At 41.5% G+C, this 21567-nt stretch overlaps 2 protein-coding genes across 8 annotated transcripts in view; one reads left to right on the top strand and one right to left on the bottom strand.

Annotated features, from left to right (window-relative positions):
* The first annotated feature begins 61 nt into the window (after positions 1 to 61).
* On the top strand, positions 62 to 21457 carry DONSON (DNA replication fork stabilization factor DONSON). 5 transcript variants are annotated; one of them, XR_009351203.1, is made up of 12 exons: positions 62 to 986; positions 1678 to 1758; positions 3474 to 3677; positions 4610 to 4788; positions 5615 to 5793; positions 6871 to 6949; positions 7065 to 7169; positions 7649 to 7847; positions 9465 to 9677; positions 10709 to 10854; positions 17420 to 17516; positions 21078 to 21457. XR_009351203.1 is itself a non-coding variant. In XM_059164641.1 (11 exons), exons 1-10 carry the CDS (start codon positions 672 to 674, stop codon positions 10844 to 10846), a joined length of 1692 nt encoding a protein of 563 aa, XP_059020624.1. In that variant the 5' UTR covers positions 62 to 671; the 3' UTR covers positions 10847 to 10854; positions 21078 to 21457. The 5 variants fall into 5 exon arrangements, 3 of the variants coding, with proteins under 3 accessions (XP_059020624.1, XP_059020623.1, XP_059020622.1); XM_059164641.1 differs by lacking the exon at positions 17420 to 17516; XM_059164640.1 differs by lacking the exon at positions 21078 to 21457 and having other exon boundaries at positions 17420 to 18128.
* Positions 12498 to 21567, bottom strand: part of SON (SON DNA and RNA binding protein) — a 32081-nt gene continuing 23011 nt past the window's right edge. Inside the window, exons 8-12 of one of the 3 annotated variants that reach the window (XM_059164629.1) lie at positions 20330 to 20446; positions 16035 to 16182; positions 13554 to 13625; positions 13337 to 13452; positions 12498 to 12760 (exon numbers count right to left, since the gene is read on the bottom strand). In XM_059164629.1, coding sequence (XP_059020612.1) covers positions 12602 to 12760; positions 13337 to 13452; positions 13554 to 13625; positions 16035 to 16182; positions 20330 to 20446 — 612 coding nt within the window. In that variant the 3' untranslated portion in view covers positions 12498 to 12601. Of the gene's footprint in view, positions 12814 to 13336; positions 13453 to 13553; positions 13626 to 16034; positions 16183 to 16845; positions 16926 to 20329; positions 20447 to 21567 lie in introns of those variants that run through there. The other 2 variants (XM_059164630.1, XM_059164631.1) reach the window with 2 other exon arrangements.

The raw sequence follows: 21567 nt of genomic DNA, 5'->3' as shown, positions 1-21567 counted from the left end.
CATTTGAGTTTATTTTCAAGTCTCAAAGGATCTAGTCCATAGACACTTTAAAAATTTTTCAAGCACTCATTTATTTCAGGGTTTCCTCGGGATCAAACAGGACCAGCACCGTAACTTGCCGGCGGCAGCTGCAGCGTGTGCGGGGTGGAGGCGACTGGGGGCTGCTGTGGCCATGCGTGGCAGGGGCTAGGAGGCTGCACTTGCTGATGCCTGCCGGGGTTCTCTATTTTCTTCGGCCAGGGGCAGGGAGGCGCAGGGCGCTCTCGCCAGCTCTAGACGTCGCCGCTGCCCTCTGTAAACCTAAGAAGCTGCAGCTCAAGTGTGACGTCTCCTTTTCATCCAAGCGCCATGTTCTGGGCCCATTACATCTCTGCTGCAGATTTAAATGGCGTGTCAGTTATTTCGGTGCCAGATAGGGGAGTGCCCGTCGGTGCCCCGGACCCGGGGCCTCTCGGCTCCCGCGACCCAACTGCAGCCAAGGACCCAGCCGGAGCGCCGGGGAGCGGAGGGGACCAGACCCAACCAAGGCATGGGGGTGGAGCCTCGCGGGCGGCCGACGTCGCTCGCGCTCTGCCGCGCCTCGGGGGTGGGGCCACGTCGGGGGCGGGGCCGGCGCGCGCGGGAAGCGCCGGCGGGGAGGCCGGCCGGCCCCTCTGCGTGAGCCGCGCGTTATGGCCCTTTCGGTGCCTGGCTACTCGCCCAATTTCAAGAAGCCCCCCGAGACTTTGCGGCTCCGACGAAAACGGGTCCGGAGCCGCGGGGCGGCCGCCTCACCCGGGGAGCAGCCCGAGCCGGCGCCGCGCCGCGCCGCTCTGGCGGCCGGGCTGCTCCTCCGCCCCTTCCCGGCGGCGGCGGCGGCGGGCAGAGGCGGCGGCGGCCCGGCCGCGACCCGCAGGAACCCGTTCGCCCGCCTGGACAACCGGCCGCCGGCCGCCGCGGAGCCCCCCGACGGGCAGCCCCGCGGCCCGCAGGAGGCGGAGGGCCCGGTGAGTGTGCCGGGCCTGGCCGGCGAGGGGCTCTCATAGTGCGGGGATTCGCTGTGAAATCCGGGCAAGTTGTCGCGGTCGAGGGGAAATGGGCGCGGAGGGCGGCAGGCGCCGCGGTCGAGGGGCCCTGAGCCTTGGGAGAGGCCGCTCTGGAAGCTGGGCTTTGTGTGGAGCGCGCCCCGCGAGCGCTCCGGCCGCCCGCCCTGAGGGAAGCGCAGGGCCCTGGGGCGCGCCCCCCGCGGTCCTGCCGGGCTTGGGCCCCTGAGGGTTAGAGGTCAGTGGGAAGACGGCTCGAAAAATCCCGGAGCGACTCCTCCAGGAGGGCCGCTGCTCAGTGGGAAGGTTACAGGAGACCCTCCCTTCTCCCGCGGTCGAAAATATCCTGGAGAAAGAGGAATGCTCGGGAGTCCTGGAGTCCGAATTTCCTAGCCCTTTTCTTACCCCAGAGCCTTTTGAAACTTTTGAGATATCTACATCAGTTATTAGGCGCACGTATCCCCGCCCCCCCCCCCCCACCACCACGCCATTTTGACAGTAAAGTTCGGACTGAAACCCTGAGCTAGTGATTTGCATGTGAATTCCTGCACTTGCCTTCGCGGAGGAACTCGTGTGCCCGGCGAGGCTCTGTCCGTGTTCACGCGAACTCCAGCATCACTTAGGACTGAAAAGAACCGTTGTTTTCCCCCCTCAGTTTTTAGATTCTAATCAGGAAAATGATTTGCTCTGGGAAGAGAAGTTTCCTGAAAGAACAACCGTTGCCGAATTACTCCAGGTAATAGTTTGTAAATGTTATTAGAATGTATACTCTTACAATCTAAATCCATACCTCTCAGAAACATTTACTTGCAAGATCGCTTTGCCGGGAGTGCTGAGTGATCATCTGTGCCAGGGCTGTCAAGATGGCATCGGCACCGGCGTGGAGTTTATACGATGTAAAAATGGTGTTTCTCGTGGTACCGACGCCAGGGTTGGTGTAGATACAGGTTCCCCTGTTCCAGCTGTTCTGACACTGTTTCTGTGTGACCGGTGACAGCTCCAGCTCATCAGTCCACGCTCCGCTGCTGTTTGAACTTTGTCCTTAACTGAATCTTCAGACTCGATCCCCAGATGACCTCCGCAGGTTGTGGCATGTCGCGGAACCTTGCTGACACCACCACAACACACGCTCGATCTCTTGATACAATCCGCGGATTTTCCTGTTGTGATGGTTTAACAGATAGAGTTTGACCTAATAGGAGCAGGCGACAAGAGCTAAGACCCACTTTCCCTTTCACGGAAATAGATGGGGTCTTTTAGAAATAATTCCCCCAGGGTCCTGGGCTCCCTGCTCAGCGGGGAGCCTCCTTCTCCCTCTTACGCTCCCCCTGTTTGTGTGCTAACTCGCTCGCTCGCTCTCTCGCTGTCTCAAATAAATAAATAAAATCTTTAAAAAAAGAAAGAAATAGTTCCCCCTTACCTGTTATTTTTATGTGATGTCACCTCAAAGAATCATTGTAAAGTGGCGAAAATTGCCTTGAAAAGACAGCAAAACAGTCTAGAAGGAAATTTTAAAATCAGGAAATGCTTGTTACATATGGCCTCTTAAGAGCCCTGCCTGAGTTCTTACTCTTCCCTGCAGGAGCTGCTTAGCCCTGGCTCGAGTTTTAGAGGCTTAAAAGGTACTTTTGAAAACACTGGAGGGGCCCTCCTATGGCTCAGTCCGTTATGTGTTTGACTCCTAATTTCGGTTCAGGTCATGATCTCAGGGTTGCAAGAGCCAGAGTTAGGCTCCCTGCCCAGTCTGCTGGAGGTTCTTTCTTTCTCCCTCTGCTCCTCCCCCACTGAAATAAAGAAATAAATCTTTTAAAAAATAATGAAACACTTGGAATCCGGTTTTTGCTTTGACAGCAAAATCAATAATAGATTTTGATTTCTTTTTTAATTATGATCATGGGAATAGTACATGCCTCTTGTAACTGAACTATGTAGAACTATATATAAACTGACAGGTAAAATGTGCCCCTCCACCAATACCACCCATAACAATAAATCCCCGCTTCTCAGAGAAAACCACTGTCCGAAACCACAGTTGAGTAACTCTTTCTAGAGTGTTTCATAGTGTGTAGTGTGTTTTAAGTGTTACTTACAGAGTTTATAAAATTTTGACATTTCTGTGATCGTGCTGGTTGATCAAATCTGTAGATTAAAAGGGTTTTGGGGGGCGCCTGGGTGGCTCGGTGGGTTAAACCACTGCCTTCGGCTCAGGTCATGATCTCAGGGTCTTGGGATCGAGTCCCGCATCAGGTTCTCTGCTCAGCAGGGAGCCTGCTTCCTCCTTTCTCTCTCTCTCTGCCTGCCTCTCTGCCTACTTGTGATCTCTGTTAATTAAATAAATAAAATCTTTTTAAAAATAAATAAATAAATCAAAGGGGTTTTGAGGTGGGTGGGTTGGTTCGTTGGTTTGGTTTTGGTACTCCACTAATTTTTGTGTTCTCTGTTTTCTAAAAGACTCCGCAAGTATCGTTCTCCGAATCTGATACTCCATCCTCAGAAAGTACCGAGTTACCTGTGGACTGGAGTATTAAAACTCGACTCCTTTTCACCTCTTCTCAACCCTTTACCTGGGCAGATCATTTGAAAGCCCAGGAAGAAGCTCAGGGTGTCATCCAACATTGTAGGGGAACAGAAGTTACTTTGCCTCAAAGTATACAGGTAATTCTGAGAAAACAGATAAGTGTTAAAGGAACAAATTAGTTGTAAAACGTGCTTCTCTGCAAAATGGCACAGATACTTCCTTCTATTAAGTTCTTCTGACATTTAGAGACACAAAGACTTGGGAAATTTTGTATTTCCTAAATGGTGCTTTCATGCAGTTTTTTCTGTCAGATTCAGTAACTGCCCATTAAATTTAGGGACCTGTCCTGAGAATTAGTTAATGGGTTGGGTAGGAATTGTTTGAACTAAGCCATTCTTTTTTAAGGTCTTTTAAGCAAGATAATCTACGGGAAAGAAATGGAAAGCAATTGAGTAGGATTGCAAAGGCAGATTGGTTATTCCGCTGCTTTGCTGATACGGCATGTGTTCTTTTTTTTTCTGTATACTAGTTCTTGCTTCGGGGTTGATAGTGTGTTGTAAATACTGCAGTGGAGGTCATGAGTTCTAGAATGGTTTTGGAGAAATGGAATTGCTCGCCTCCCAAGCAGCCCATCAGCTCAAACTAGATGAAAAGGGATTACCTCAAAGAGGCCTTGGTACGGCTTTGTTAATAAATAGATCTGGAGGATTTGGGGTTCGTGTTCCCCATTTGTACTGGCTGCTGTTGGAACAGTTGTGAGGGGAGCGCGGCGGAACATAGTATCGCCTACTGCAGCATAAATCCCCACAATCCTCCTTGGTAGCAGGCGGCAGGCAGTGCTGAGCCCAGGGAACGTTCCCCGCTGTATTTAAGTCTTCATTCTGATACGTTTTAACAGTCAAGAAGCACAGGCAAGAATAAACCACCTTTTAGGCGCTGTAACCGCTATTAATACTTTCCCATAAGAAACAGTAAAGATTCTGAGAATTAGTGGCATATCGATGCTTTTTAATGAAATCGTCTACTTCTAATGTGCCCAAAGCTGTCCAATATCATCTCTGGATTTTAGGATCCCAAAGTCTCCACTGAGCTCCGTTGTGCCTTCCAGCAGAGTCTTATCTATTGGCTTCACCCTGCCTTTCCTTGGCTACCGCTGTTCCCTCGCATCGGAGCTGATAGAAAAATGGCTGGAAAGATAAGCCCTTGGGCAAATGATGAAACCTTGCAACACGTTCTAATGAGTGACTGGTAAGATTTTTTTTTTTTTTGTCGTTTTTCAGGCAGTTGTTTGTTTTGTTTTGTTTTTTAAAGATTTTATTTATTTATTTGAGAAGAGAGATCATAAGTAGGCAGAGAGGCAGGCAGGGAGAGAGGGGGAAGCAGTGCTCCCCGCTGAGCAGAGAACCTGATGCGGGACTCCATCCCAGGACCCTGAGACCATGACCCAAGCCGAAGGCAGAGGCTTAACCCACTGAGCCACCCAGGCACCCCGAGAGACTGGTAAGATTAAAAACTGGTGCATCCAAAAGTGAATTTTCATTTTACCAGTGTTCTCTCCTTATTTGTGATGTGGAAATGTGTAGTAGTAAAATGATCTCTGTGTCCTTTTGAATTATTTTTTTCTAAGCTGTTAATAACGAATGTTTAAATTAATTAATTTTTTTAAAACTCTTATTCACTCTTCGTGCAGTTGTGGAAGTATGTGTAAGTGTTCCATAAGCATATACAGATTTTCTTTTATGTTATTCTCAGTGGCTGCTTCCTTTCTCATCAGCAGAAGCTGCTCAGAGAAAGATCAGCAACCAATTAGCAATTGTGTTTTATTTAAAGAAAAAACATTTAGTGATTAAGCAGTAAACACGATTGGTTAAAGTATTTAGAAGTCATCAGTGAGTCCCATGACCGATCTGAGTCCTGTAAAAACCAAGTTATATATGTAGTGGCAAAAATTCGAACCATTTTCAGTAATAAATGTATTATGTTTTCAATCATGTATCAAACCGAATGATATAAAACTGAATTTTAGATGCTAAGCTAAATACATTTTAAAAATCTAAATTTTGCTGCTTCATAGGTCTGTGAGCTTCACTTCTCTTTATAATCTGCTGAAGACAAAACTTTGTCCATATTTCTACGTTTGTACATACCAGTTTACCATCCTGTTCCGCGCAGCAGGATTAGCAGGAAATGATGTCATCACAGCTCTCATATCTCCTACAACTAGAGGCATAAGAGAAGCTATGAAAAATGAAGGTAAAACCATTGGCTTAAAATGAGAATACCACACTGTATCTTAATTACTTTCCTTAAAAGCTAAAATGTGAATTGTCTTTTTGCCAGTTGAATGGTCTTTTATCAATCTTACCTACAGAACCATCTTTATTTCTGATTTTTTTTCCCCAGCAGTGCTTTAAGCTGTCCCCAATGCATAGCTTTAAGTTAGTGGTATTCCGGGTGCCTGGGTGGCTCAGTGGGTTAAGCCGCTGCCTTCGGCTCAGGTCATGATCTCAGAGTCCTGGGATCGAGTCCCGAATCGGGCTCTCTGCTCAGCAGGGAGCCTGCTTCCTCCTCTCTCTCTCTCTGCCTGCCTCTCTGCCTACTTGTGATCTCTCTCTGTCAAATAAATAAATAAAATCTTTAAAAAAAAAAAAAAAAAGTTAGTGGTATTCCCTTCTCTGATCTGACCACCACGTGTTAACCTGGGAAGTTCCCATCTGAATATGTTCCTCTAGAAATTCCTTGATAGTACAAATTACCCACCCCCTTTTAGTAACAGTTTTGCAACTGGGTCAACCATTAATGATCATGGAATCTATTTAGTAGGTTCAGTCAGTACTTTACGAAAGAGTACCTTACCACATGCAGTGAGAGTGTGTATTGTTTCCTGAACCTTTTGTTTGAAAAGAGGGTGTGTGTGTGTGTGTGTGTGTGTGTGTGTGTGTGTGTGTGTGTGTGTGTTGGGCTAGTGTCAAGAAAGCTTGAAAGCTAGTCCCTTAATAGATCAAGGGTAAAAGCTCAGATCTTTAGATTTCATACTCTGTAAAAGTAGGGCATACCTGTTAAGTTCTTTAAGATTATATTAAAGAGGGCGCCTGGGTGGCTCAGTGGGTTAAGCCGCTGCCTTCGGCTCAGGTCATGATCCCAGGGTCCTGGGATCGAGTCCCGCATCAGGCTCTCTGCTCGGCAGGGAGCCTGCTTCTTCCTCTCTCTCTTTCAGCCTGCCTCTGCCTACTTGTGATCTCTGTCTGTCAAATAAATAAATAAAATCTTTTAAAAAAAAAAAAGATTATATTAAAGAAAACTCAGTTATATTCTTCTTTTCTCACGTAGGTATTGAATTTTCTCTGCCGTTAATAAAAGAAAATGGCCATGAGAAGAAGGCACCTGGGACCAGCCTGGGACAGGGAGAGTATGTGATTAAAATCATCTTTTGTGTCACCTAAGGACTTACGGACTTGGTAGAGTTGTTTTGTAGAGGGAACCGTTTTATGAACTGGAAACTCTTAACTGTAACAATTTTCTAGGGAACAAGTAATCAGTGACGAGGATGAAGATGAAAGTTTTTCCTGGCTGGAAGAGATGGGTGTGCAAGATAAAATTAAAAAACCAGATGTGCTCTCTATCAAGCTGTATCCTTTGTTATGTTAACTGCAGTTGGTTTCCATTTAATTCCGTTAGTGAGCTACTTTTGTAATAGTGACGGACAGCTTTCTTTGACTATAATCTTAAATTACCTTAAGATCATATTTAAACTAATTTTCCAGCACGACACTAAATAACAAACTCCCTCAGTACCAGTAAACCATGAACAATTACTACTATTTTTTTAAAAAATGAAATTCCATGGAGAGCATGGTTGGTGTTTTTGGTTTTTTTTTGACTAGAGAAGAAATTACTTTTTGTGAGGTGTCCACTTCTAGCAAATTCACATGGCCAAAGAGAAATCATTTTGATTTAAACCACTGAGTTATAATGGCAGCAGAGTTGGGTGGCGAGAGCATTTCCAGTTCGGAATGGGAAGAAAGGGTCCGAAGTGATTCAGAATCAAGGTTTTTTCCCCATTGGTTATGGGATTTAAATTTGCAAGTTCCTTGATGGTCCTCTTCAGATGTAAAGAGAAACATGAAGTGCAAATGGACCACAGACCGGAGTCCGTTGTGTTGGTGAAGGGAACGAATACCCTGACGCTGCTGAATTTTTTGATCAATTCTAAGAGTTTAATTGCCAGCTCAGGTCCACAGGCAGGACTTCCACCAACCCTCTTATCGCCTGTAGCTTTCCGAGGTGCCACGATGCAAATGCTTAAGGTAATGAAAAGGGGGGAATAAATCACTGATCCTCATAAATTAGCCTTTTAAGAATAAATCAAAGTCTTCATTTTTAATAACTCCTGCCATTTTTTATGGTACAGATTGTGTCTTTGCTTTCCTCCCAGTGAAAAAAATCATTCATTTATAAAGATGTATCAAAGAAATGAGATCAAAATATGGTTATTACAGAAATGTTTTATTTGAATTAGATGAAAATAATTTTTTCTGACTGAATAAATATGATTGGCAACAAAAGCATTTTGCCATATGGAAAAGTTGCTCGATCTCATTTTGTCTCATTTCTTAACCAGTAAAGATCCTAGCCGAGGTTGTTAAATTATTAATCTCAAAACTTGAATCATGGATAAGTGAAAAGAACAGCTATATATCTACAGTACTGAAAAAAATTATGCTTGTAAATACAAAAGGTATAGTGAATGTTATTAGCAGTAGAATTTTTATTTACTTTTAAAAAATAGAATTTATTCTTCTATTTGCCCAGTATTCTGCATTGAAATTATGTTACTGAACTGGAATGGGAGTGAGGGGGAGTGGGAGGAGGTACGTGCTTCCAGTTAGGGAATAGAGGAAGTCGGGAATGAAAGTCACCGCATCGGAGCATAGTCAGCGGTGCTGTGACAGCACTGTCTAGCGACAGGTGGGAGCTACACTTGAGAGCACAGCAGAATGGATACAGTTGTAGAATCACCATTGGACCCCTGAAACCTATGTTAACATTGTGTGTCAACTATATTTCCACTAAAAAAATTTTAAGATTTTATTTATTTATTCATGAGGGACAAATTGAGAGGGAGAAGCAGAGGGAGAAGCAGGCTTCCCACTGAGCAGGGAGTCTGATGTGGGACTTCTCCCAGAACCCCGGAATCGTGGCCTGAGCCAAAGGCAGATGCTTGACCATGTGAGCCACCCGGGTGCCCTCCATTAAAAAAAAATTTATGGGGGAACCTGGGTGGCTCAGTGGTTAAACCTCTCTTAGCTCGGGTCTTGATCTCAGGGTCATTAAGTTTAAGCCCCAAACTGGGCTCCATGCTGGGTATGAATCCTACTTTGAAAAAAATTTTTTGAGGGCACCTGGGTGGCTCAGGTTGGTTAAGCCTCTGCCTTCGGCTCAGGTCATGATCTCAGGGTCCTGGGATCGAGCCCCGCATTGGGCTCTCTGCTCAGCGGGGAGCCTGCTTCTCCCTCTCTCCCCCTCTGTGCTCTCTCTCAAATAAAAATCTTCAAAAAATTTTTTCTTAATAAGACAAGTGTATTACTAAGTCAGGATACCACATGAAAAGTTATATTCTTTAGAACATGCTTACACTGAGTCATAATTTGGAGGTGCGTTACAGATGGAGAATTAACATTTTTCCTCCTATAGCATTCTTTTGATGTCTTGTGAGCTACTTTATGCTACAGTCATGTGTAGTAGCTGCCGTCACCATACAGTGCTATTACAACACCATGGACTCTTGCCTCTGCTCTACCTTCTTCAGTCCATCATTGGTTAGTAGAGAGGAAAACCCACATGAAGTTATTGAACAAGTCTTTGGCTAGGGACAAAAGCTTGAGAGATGGTGACCGTCAATTTTTCTTTAAATTTTCTTGAAGGCACGAAGTGTCAATGTGAAGACACAAGCTCTTTCTGGATACAAAGACCAGTTTAGTTTGGAGATCACAGGTCCCGTCATGCCTCACTGTCTGCATTCTGTAACCATGCTACTCCAGTCTGCACAAAAGGGGTCATTTTCTGCTGGACTGTATACACATGAGCCAACTGCTGTATTTAACGCCTGCCCGTCAGTGAAGGAAGGACCGGGTAAGGTAAGGAGACTGCTGTAGGGACGCCTGCGGGGCTCAGTGGGTTAAGCAGCTCAGGTCATGAGCCCAAGGCCCTGTGATCGTGCCCCACATTGGGCTCCTCGCTCGCCAGGGAGCCGGCTTCTCCCTCTGCCTCCTCTGCCTGCCGTTCCCCCTGCTTAATGCGCATGCTCCCTCCCTCTCTGATAAATAAAATCTTAAGGACAAGAACATAGTAAACAGCTGTAAGCATTTCATCGTAGCTAGTTTCCTCAGATGGAAGAAGTGAGTTACTATAAGCCAAACTTGTGTCTTAGGGTGTTAAACTGCACTAATTGTAACTTTATCAATCCTAATTACTAAGATGAAGGGGTAAGATTGGTTTTTTTGAGGTAGATGTTAGGAATTTAGATTGTACTCAACATGACTAGAACTTCCCCAACACAAAGAAAAGGCAAGTTATGTGTTCATGGCCACCTCAGATCTGGAACTTTATAGTACCTGATTCTTTCATTATAAACAACTACAGATATTTAGTATTTGCCTGCAATTTTCGTCATAGTTTTTATTTACAGGTTATAATTAAGACCTTTAAAATTGCCTCATGCTTTTATCATTTGCCAGACTTCTAAGAGTAACCAAAATTATTTGTGGATGCTGGAAAACTTTTAGGGTTCATGTCTATTGATAATGAACTGCCTTTATCTATGAACAAATAAGTAAGGCAGTTGTTTTTCAAAGTTCCATGGAAATGACTAAAATCGGAGTGTGCAGGGGTGCCAGGCTGACTCAGCTGGTAGAGCATGCAACCCATACCACCAGTTTATTAACCTGTACTGTTCAGCGTTATCAATCCTAATTACTCAAAAGCCCCACACTGGGCACGGAGCCTACTTTAAAATCTAAAGGGGAACTAGCTGGTTTAGCCGGAAGAGCATGCAGCACTTGCCAGGGTCGTGAATTCAAGCCCCACGTCGGGTGGAGTCCCAAGAGTGAAGTCTGAGTGTCCAAAGAGTGATGTGCTTTCTAACTGACCTGAGTACAAATTTCCACAGGAGACTGTTCTTGAGGAGCTCGCTAACTGTGGGTTGCATCGTAAGACTCTGGACCAACTTAGTCGAACACCAATACTGGGAAAATCATCTTTACGACATGTGGAAATGAGTGACTACGTTTATAATTGGAGATCCTGAACATCAAAGTAAGCCTAAAAGGAATCTTTGAGGAAAAAAGCCTTCTAGCAAGGAAATTCAAGATTGTTATCCCTTTGGCTCTAAAGTTCATTTTGGAAGTTAAAGGAATAGAACGATCTTTAAAATATTCAAATGTTTATAAACATTAATCTTTTACTTTATTACATGAGTTAAACAGAGGATTAAGATTTTAAATCAGCATTTTTACTATTCTGATTAGCTCGTTCAGATATGAAGATAACCCCCAACTTCTTAGAAACATCAGTAACTTGAGACTTCCAGACTTTCAACCTAATTTATAAACGGAGTAGAAAACTGATGTCATGAATGTCAGATTTTCCTTGCAAATGGGAACTGAAGCTAAATTACTGTTATCTCCTGGCATTATGACTGATGGCATCAGGGCAAAACTATATTTGATAAATCACCTGCAATTATAGGCAGGTTCTTTTTATAAAGATAGAAAACAAATGTAGACCATACCTGTTGAGCTGATGATTGTTGATGTGTCTCTTAGTTGCTGCTTTCCTTCTGATTTATAATTATTCTCTTCTCAAAGATATTAAATTTGGTTTTTTAATGCATGTTAAGTCAGATAAGGTATTTTGTATTCCCCACAGAATAGTGTTAATAATTGTAATGTATGCTCAGCTGTCATGGTAAAGTAGTATTTATTGCTCCTGTAGGGGTGTGTGCATGCGTGCGTGTGTGTATGTGTGTGTGTGTAATTCAGATTTTCTTAAAAATAAAAGTACTTAGAAATCAAAAGCATTGGGTAAAGAAATAACAGTATTCAGTGAAGAAGTATGTGTTCACTTTATGATCCAGAAAATAAAACACCACATTTATTCCAGAGAAGTTTATATTTGGGCCTTAAGCTTTTGAAAATAAAGTTTAGAGACATAGCATTATGAATACCACTGTAATACACATGAAATATTCTATCAGACCCTAAAAATTAACATAAACTTAAAACTTTCTCATAGTCAACAAAATAGTGGCTGGGTGCCGATTTTATTAGGTAAGTTGGTTACAGCATTTTAATTATCATTTAACGTCTATCTAGGTGTAGCTGAAATTCAAAATGCACATCAAAGTAAAACTATATCACAACTCAATGCCATACTAAATGTACTTGGCCTCTGCAGTAGAATTCTAATCAGACTTCATTTTGACTCCCTTCTCATGGCCCAGGTGGCTTTGATGGGAATGCAGGACTTAGTGCAGATCATCACACAACATACCACTTTCTGTTTATAACCTCTACAAAATTTTAAGGGGAGATGGTGGCATTAGCCCTGTGGAACAGATCTTGCTTAATTACCTCAATAACACTGGCCCAGTATCTGTCCAGCAGAACCCATTGTGAACTAGTACAAGGTGCACAGCCCTTCACTGATTACAGGCAAGTGTTAACAGCAGCCTAGCCATAAGGAAGGGAGGTTACATCATAGTACAAAATACAGTATAAAAGCGTTATTTAACATTCCACACTGAAGATTACGGATGCCTTCAAACAATCGTTTGGATGTTAGCCACTTAAACAAATACATCACTAAGGTAAACAATATAAACATACCAAAACCCTGTATGGTTAAATACAATTTCCATGGTACAAAAATCAAAGCCTGGAGATGTTTGTACAGATTGCTTTTTACACAATGTCTTAAATTGCCAAATATTTACAACATTAAAGAGGAAATACATTTTGATGCAGAGTAAAATTATCTGAAATGATTAATATAAAACCTCAATCTATCTACGTGAGGCACTCCTGAAGCAAGTGGCATTAGCCATGAGGTCCTTTGGTACAAGGCCCATTGCTTGAAGAACCACAGTAGCTGCTGTGGCTTTAGCATGCTTCTTATTAGGGCTGGCAAAGCTGGGCTGGTAAGCGCTTCCATTTATCAATACCTATTCAAGAAAAACATACAATTGGGCTGGTAAGGGCTTCCATTTCTCAATACCTATTCAAGAAAAACATACAATAAGAACAGCATCAAACTTTAATATCTATTAGCTTTGTATTTTTTCACTAAATGCTAGAAAAATAATTTACCAAAATATAACACCCACACTGTGTAAGTCAAATTAATTTCAACCCAGAAAAAGCAAATCATTTGGGAAAAGGGACTGCAAATTAAAAGCAGGTCTCCAAATGGGAGGGCGGGGTTGGGGGAGAGGTAGGGAATGGAGAAAAACCCTGATAAAACTATTAAAATTAATTCTCCATGTTCCATTAGAAAATGTCAACAAATGATCCACCAGATTTGCCCATCTTTTTCCCTCCATCATTTTTGAAAAATAGGGTATTAACAGGTCATGTTAAAGTATACTTATTTTAAAATCCCAAATCCCTATCACTTCTGCCCACACATACATCTTCACTCCCAACCCACAATGTATCAATCCTGTGACCATACAATGCTTATCCCTCACCCTCTAGGCATCAAATTAATAAGGGTACATAATGCAGAAATTCATATTTACCCTAAAGAGAAAATGTTTGCGATGATCAGGGCCACTATCATGGACCAAGAGAAATTCTGGTGGTTGCCACCTTCTCTTATTACAGATTTCCATCAAAGCAGACACAGGATGTTTGCCTACAGAGGGGAAAAAAGCCATTAATTTTCACTCTCTGTGGTAACGAATTAGGAATTCAAGGTGGGGGATGGGACAAGAGGAAATTAAAATGTGCTCTCACCTGACAGATCTTTCATTGCAGCAGAGAAGTTTCCGGACCGCTTTTGTGCTCTTTCTCCTACTGCAACGAGACCTTTAAAATAAAAAGCCAATGTTCACTGAATAAACTCCAAAGCATCATTTTAAACTTATACAATGATTCTAGGAACGTGAATCACAACCTATGCCTTCCAATAAAATATTCAACTCCCACTACCCTTAATTTTTATGTAATTTGACTTGTTTCCCTATGTTTCAATATATAAACATATACATCATGTTCATATACCTTGATACTAGAAATTGGGAAAAAAAATCAAATGTTCAGAGAACACAGAAACTTAGAATATGAATAGTGCCATATTTAACATCTCCAGGACTGTTTCTTTCTAAGTTTAAAAAGTAGTGGCTATTTACTACAAGTGATTTCTAAAGGCTTCCAATGCCATTAAACAAAATGCCCAATTAAAGTTCCCCAAAAAGTGAGGATTTTAGGCCACACACCCTGAACAATTAAAAAAAGAGGGTGTCTCTAGAAATGGGTCTGTATTTTTCCCAGCAAACAACCACTTTCTGACTTATCAAATGATATGAACAGAAGACAGTCTCACTGCATAATCTCCCTTTCCAATGGGATTTCACTGTATTACTAGCCAACATCCATGCTTTCCTGGGAATTTTCAATCAGTTCCTCACTAATTTTGTCACTATGCTTCTCGAAACCCAACACTGTTAACACAATTCCAAAAAGGATGTTCCCTGTAGCTACATGACACATTCACAGCTGTTCTCTTCCAACCAGTCACCTTCTAGGACACACAAAAAATGTGTTCAACTTGTATTAAGACAATGCCAATGTGGTATCAGTACAATGTCCTTTCCTAATTTGATCCAAAATTTGAACTGATGCCACAGCAAGGATGACTCTCATGCTATTTCCAGCCTATTTTGAGAATCATGATGATAAATCCTACCAATTTCAAATTTTAAAAATGGCATCACAGTGTTCACAGAATATCACAGTATTCTCTGGATGACAATATAGAAATTCTGATGCAAAACATTTTATAAGACACAATTTGGTCCGAGCTGGTTGGTTTCCAAATTCACGGACAGAGTAATTTAACTACATTAACTTCAACTTTACCTTTCTGTTTGCAAAGTTAAAGAAAATTAATTCCAGTTTTGAACTTCCCAGTTCTTAAAAATCAGGATTTATACGAGCTATTAAAATCACAAAGCTGACAGCTCAGCCCCATCTATGTAAGACGTTTTTCCAAAGGAAGGTATTATTTAAAAGGTACCAACTGGCGGTCATCAATGAGCACTAAGTACATATATACATATTTTTATGTGAGGGCAGAGAGCAGAGGAGGGAGAGAATCCCAAGCAGGCACCACACCTAGTGCAAAGCCTAATGCAGGGCTCGATCTCACAACCCTGAGCATCATGACCTGAGCTGAAACCAAGAGTCAGATGTTTAATGGACTGAGACACCCAGCAGCCCACCCCCCTGAGTGTATTTTTAATACTTAGCAACTGTGTGCAGGCTATGTAGACAGATCTCCACCTGAGTAGCAAAGTACTAGTAAAGACAAAAGTCCCAAGGTGCCCCAAGCACAAGGTAATACGAACAGCTGATGCTGCGGTCAGCAACTGTCTCCAGCCCCAGCCCAAGAAAACTCAACTAGAGCTTAAGAAAGGGACATGCCAAAAGGGTTTATATAAAATGAAGACAAAACAGCACTCTAATAGGAAATGAGAATATGTGGGATAAAATATCTGAGAAAGGTAAAAACTACATCCTACCTAGAAACAAAGACAAGTATATGAAGTATTTGTTCCCTGTCAAGAAAAAAGAAAAGGGGATACCATTTACTAAACTAAAATCTAGTTGAAATTTCAATTACACTGATTTATGCACACTTCCGTAATATTAAGCAACTAATATAAGACCACCTTTTAGCTCCAATCAGTGACTCCATCCGTATCCATAAAAGCTGCCACAAATGGGCAGAACTTTCATGTCATAACAGCCGTAAATATGCCCCACTTAAGTATCACAGACATCAAAATATAGGAAGGTTACTTTGGGAAAAAGAAAAAAATTTTTTTTAAAGAGGCACCTGGATGGCTCTGTCGGTAGAGTGTAGGACTCAAGATCTCAGGGTTGTGAGTTCAAGCCCACACTGGGTATAGAGCTCAATTTAAAACAGGATGGGGCACCTGGGTGGTTCAGTGGGTTAAAGCCTCTGCCTTCGGCTCAGGTCATGATCTCAGAGTCCTGGGATCAGCCCCGCATCGGGCTCTCTGCTGAGCAGGAGCCTGCTTCCCTTTCCCTCTCTCCCCCACCTCTGTGCCTGCTTGTGATCTCTGTCAAATAAATAAATAAAACCTTAAAAAAAAAAAAAAGGAAAATTTAAAAAAAATAATAAAATAGGATGGTAATGAAACTCTAAATATTAAAGGAGGCATAATCAACATTCCCGAAACAATGTGTTACCTTTTCGGTCTGTCTTAAAATCAACTAGGATAGGCTCCTTATTTCCTTCTTTGTTTTTTCCTAATCCTTCTCCTTCTCTCCATCCCATTTTTCTCATCAAAACGGCTCCCATTCCTCCAGTTACCGGGGCTGCTCTTAAGAACTGATCCTATCCAAAGAAAGAAAGGTAAAATGTCCCCATTGCACAGTTAGAATTTGGCTATAAACTCAGTGTAACTTTAAAAAAAAATCTTATTTTTCTAGATCTGATACAGCAATTAAAATTTCTATAACTTATATACATACTGTAGTGTGGATGTTCTAATTACTTCACATTAACATAAGAGTATTTTCAAAGTCAAATAAGGCAGATAAATGGCAGTTTAAAACAGTGGCCCTCATGCCCCCCTCCAAAAAAAAAAAAAAAAAATTAGAACACTCCTGTTTTCGTCCACTATTTAGGTTCACTGGTATCTCTTCTTAGCTTGCAAAATAAAAAGAAGGCAATGTTAAAACAGTCAATAATATTAATTGTCCCAGGTGTACCTAGTTAATGAATAAAGCCCAGAAATCATTTAGAAATAGTTTGGACACTGAAGAAGCATACTGTTAACATCCCAAGTTTTCTTCCCCATTCTACCATAAAGCAAGTATAAATATTTTACTAAGAAAATCCCTATGAAGCAAAAAAGATAAATCTCTGTATTTACACAGTAAGAAACGGACAGTCACATAAAATACCCTGTCATTACTACCAAACTGAAACTGAATTCTTTTAAAACCTAGCGTGATGTTAAAAGACTTGTAAAAAACTCCTTAAGCGTTTACATACCTAGGCCTCGGTGGCAGCAGTGTTGTGAATAGTAGGGCTGGCACTGACCGGGGCAAGAAGACAGCTACAAGGATTTGGCCCTGAAACAAGTTTCCATACAGAGGGGTGAAAGTTCACAGGTTATTCTGTGAACAGTCATCTCTCTTGTATCCAACCCACTGAACCATAATTTCCATCAAAGCAGCAAACCACTTAATGTCATAAGATGCACAACTATCTACATTAGCATGGTCAACAGTCGTTTTCACACATTGAGAAATAAACAGGCAATGCCTCTATTTTAAAGGACATCAGCAAACGAATTCTATTGTTGAGGTTTATGGCCATTTTTTAAAAATTTGTAACATCTCCAAATCCTGCTTTACTTCCCCTTGTTATTAAATTTTAGATTTACATTTTCTAGCAAATCTACAGCAAAAGTCATTAACTTATCAACAGAGGGAGTCAAAACTTTTGGTAGCTCTGGAAAGAGTATGCATAAATCGTTTCCTGTATTGATAAGTTAATACTAAATGTTTTATTATCTTGTTTTTACACACAGTAGTAAAACTGTATCATCTTGTTTTTTCCCCAGCTTTGTAAATTCTATGCTGGGGAGCAGGCATGCCAATGACGTGTGACTAGACATTAAGTTCAACCAGGTGCTCTGATGGAAGGAGGCAGCTGTGGAGGTAAAAACATACCCCTGGTTCAGTTCCTTATTTGGTGCAGGCCATGCAGTGTTGATGTATAAAGAGAAAAGTTAGCTGATGCTTGGGTATCGACTGCCTTGTTGCTACACACCTAGAATGACTTTTACTTACTTCCAGGTTCATCCGCCCCTCTTTTCCAGGAAACACTCCTAAAAAAAAGGGCAACTGTGCAGAGTATAATGCAAATCCCCAAAAAACCCAGGCTTCCAACTCAGTTTCCATTCTCTACTATCTTCATGTTTCTTTACCCCAGTGTGTACACAGTTCACCAAAAAGCTGCTTAATCTAATGAAACTGTAAGAGCAAACAATACCCATCGGGTCTTGTTCCAACCACTCAATTCCAAAAAAGAAAGGTTCTTTTAAGTCAGTTACCAGTTAAAAATGTTTTACTGACAAACAGTAATAATGGTAAACTTTTCATTCTTTTTCATCTAAGAATATACTGTAACAAACTAAAAAGAATATGGAGAATGTTGTCATTCTGTGGAGTTTTTAACAAAAAAGAGGGTGCTGGGCAATAGCAAGGCAAGAAAACCTGTATGATCATTGAAAAAGTTTTCTAAATGCAATAAAGAGACATTTTGTGGTATTTGACAGTGAAGATGTTAAATTTTCAGCTAATGACTTCACATTTTTATAAATGTTCCCTCCTTTGTATCAGTAGCAAATGTTCTTCTGTAAACATATAAATGGTAGTTTTTCTGAAAGCACAGCCTTCTTTAGAAACTTCTCTGATGAACAAATCTCCTAATTTATCAAAATGAGTTACATAACATTTAACATGATGTGAATTATTTAAAACCTGTCAACTGCCTAGAAGACTGGAAGTCCAAAAAAAATTAAGGGAAAGTCTGCGGGGAACCAATTTAATCCTTAAGAGATTCATTTTTTGCAGGTTATGTTAACGTGATTTTTAGAACTATATAAGCATTATGGATCAAGTTCATTATCCAAATGAAGTCCAAAATTTTGCAATGGAATAGCATTCAGAAGTTTCTATCTAATAACGTACAAGACTATTTAATCTGTATGTGTCTAAATGCCCATATAAGCTTCAAGTTTAACTTCGTGAAATACTGAGCACTCAGCTTCAAGATTAAATAGTATGAAAGACTTAAAAGTATTCAAATAGGTGTATAACTGTAATTCTTCCCAATGAGATGAGAGCCATTTTCAAGTACTAAACAAATCACTACTTTTAAACACTGTAATACAGTTAAGTCCAAAATGAACTCAAAATTTAAAATATTTTGCTAGATTTTCATCTTTTTTCTAATACCGATCCCTAGTAAATTATAAACAAGTTGTAAATTTTCCATAAATCTGACCATATGCCCACCATACACTTATTATAATGTGCAACTATCTCCCCCCCATGACAGACAAACTGAGGGTATATGTTTTATATTAATTTGTTAATAAGAGGGTCATTAGAGATAATGCTATCAAAATTGAAGTATTATGAGATTAAAAGCTCTGAAGCAACCAAAATCTCCTTTTGCCGAAATTCAGTTCATTCCCTAGCAATCAGCCATTCTTCAATAGGTGCTAAGGCCCATCACGCTATTAATTACCACCCTGAGAAGCAGTAATAAGAACTTGTCTTCTTATGACACTTGGAGACTGAAATTCCAATTACTTGCCCATGATCATAAAAGCAGTCAGGAGTACAGCAGGATAAAGAAACCTTCCCAATCCTTTAGACCACGCGGCCTCCCAGTTCAGCACTGCCATGCTGCCAGTACTCCTGAAACAGATTTCCCATCACCCATCCGACCAAACCACATCCCTTCACCAGAAGGCATTTAGAAAGCCCTTCATAACCACCTAAGACTCCCCCAACAATGAGGCAGCCGTAGGTGGAGTGCACAGGTCTCCTTGCAGGAATCTGAAACCAGGAGCACCTACATCTTCACAGCACGAGGCGTCCGTCCTCTCCCTTGTATTTAGGTCTTACTCTGTTTTTTTCATGACATCAGTGGTTCTCAAATTGAGCCTGCGGATCACCAGAGGCCACCAGGGCCTAAATGGTGGTCCACAGAGAAGTATCCTCTGTCCCCTCCCCACCCGCGTCACCACCCCTTCAGCACTGCCCACCCTCCCCCACACACACTCCAGCCCTCCTCCCCAGCTGTCCAGTCCCATGGCAAAATCACCACATGCAGAGCTAATCCTGGGGCCTCCCAACCAACTTGCTGTAACCGGCCGCGGACAACCACTGGGATCGGGGACTGGAGATCACCAGAGGGATGAGGAAGGGCCAAGAGTGCTTACAAGAGGGCACAGGCACTACGGAAGGGGAAAGGAGGACAGAGGAACAGAGAAGTGGAAAAACTGGGATGGGAAGAGGGCTCTTGGGGGCAGTGATCCACCAAAAATACACCTGTAATAAAGTATCCCATGATGAGAAAAAATTTGAGAACCACTGCTTTGAAATCATTAGATTAGTAGTCCAACAGGAACTGTGGAACATTCTGCACAGCACCTAAGATACACCGTTAGCATTCAAAACAGTTTTTAAAAACCACCCCCCAAAATCCCAGTGGCAGCAACACAGAAATAAAACTTGAGGATATAAACTGAGCAGCTCTTAAGCCCCATTTATCCATCTGCCATTGTCTCACAAATCAGGTCCATCTTCAGTGTCCATCTTGAGTATGCACACAGCGCAAATTTACTCATGAATTTTGGTTAAAGTCACTGGCCTCTTTGTGCATTTTTAGTAACACATTTTCTAAAAAAATCTTAACTTTGTACTTGGCCACTTTCATATATGCGGATGTCGTGTACCTTTTTAATCCAGGCTTGGGCACCAGTATTGGCCAACTGCTCTTGTGTCAGAACCTGCACTCCCGTACTTCCGGTAAACTGACCGGGAATGGAGTTCAGCTGAGCCCAGGCATCGATCTGAAGGAAAAACAAATGCCTCAATGAATTAAGTAAAAGTACTTACCTAGTCAAAATCCCACTGATTTATTTCACTACATGAAACGGTTTAGGTCATTCTTGAAAAGGCTGACCTGAAACTTCAACTTTTAAAACAGTATGCTGAATTTTTATACGTATTTAAATTTTTTCTTAAATGCTCCAAAGAAGCACTTTGGTGACATTCAGTGGGTCCCATTTGTAACAAGATCTGAGATGTATTTCTAACAACTAAAAAGCGTAACTGTAATGCTCGTCCTTCAAAGTATCACATGAATACATGAACAGTTTGTACAGCAAAGGATCCCCACCCTCTGCCTATGTACACATATAAACGTCATAACCACCGGAGTTTTTTAACTACCTTTTCTGTGGTATTAGAAATCCAGAATAAATTTGAGAGACATGTTTAAGGAGTAATAAACACAGGAAATTGTACAAACACATAAAACAGCTTTCTTTAAAAACTGAGCACTACGTTAATCACCAACATTTATTGTGCAGGTTAAAGAATCAGTTGTCGGTCCTTCAAAGTAGATTTACTGTACCCTGGTATTGTCAGGCAGTATTATTTTCTTATCTGTCTGAACGTGTATTTACTGTTTCTATACAGATCTACCAAAGGAATGCAGAAGACAAATGGAAAAGCTGTCTACTGTTAAAAGTACAGACCATGGACTCAGACTGCCTCATCACTTTTTTTTTAAATTCCAGTGTAGTTAACATACAGCATCATACTTGCTTCAGGCTGACTAACCACTGTCAGTTTCCTCCGCTGAAACTGCAAGTCATAATAGTACCTACATTTCAAAGGACTACTATGGGCACAGAGCTACTTTTATACACCAGATAACGAACTCTTTAGGGCAGCGAATTTTTTCTACTGTATTCTCCTAAACAGTTCCTGCCACATAGTACACAATAAATATTTACTAAATGAATGATCATGCCCCAAATCACTTTCATTTTAAATAAACTAATAATGCCAAATTATTTATTTCCTTGGATTTTTAAGATAAGGACCTACATTTCAACAGCATGCCACAGACTTTGCTTATGACACAACTATCTAATTAAATTCTCACTTAGACATTAGAACAACT

The sequence above is a fragment of the Mustela lutreola genome, chromosome 2 (assembly GCF_030435805.1).
Source record: "Mustela lutreola isolate mMusLut2 chromosome 2, mMusLut2.pri, whole genome shotgun sequence".
NCBI classification, from domain to species: Eukaryota; Metazoa; Chordata; class Mammalia; order Carnivora; family Mustelidae; genus Mustela; species Mustela lutreola.
The sequence above is the reverse complement of the archived record's forward strand: the minus strand, read 5'-3'. Positions and strand labels throughout refer to the sequence as shown.

Excerpts from the sequence above, each read along its gene's own strand:
- DONSON (XM_059164641.1), top strand. The coding sequence starts at position 672 with ATGGCCCTTTCGGTGCCTGGCTACTCGCCCAATTTCAAGAAGCCCCCC. Across the intron at positions 987-1,677 it reads CGCAGGAGGCGGAGGGCCCG|TTTTTAGATTCTAATCAGGA; the intron begins GTGAGTGTGCCG and ends TTCCCCCCTCAG. Across the intron at positions 1,759-3,473 it reads CCGTTGCCGAATTACTCCAG|ACTCCGCAAGTATCGTTCTC; the intron begins GTAATAGTTTGT and ends GTTTTCTAAAAG.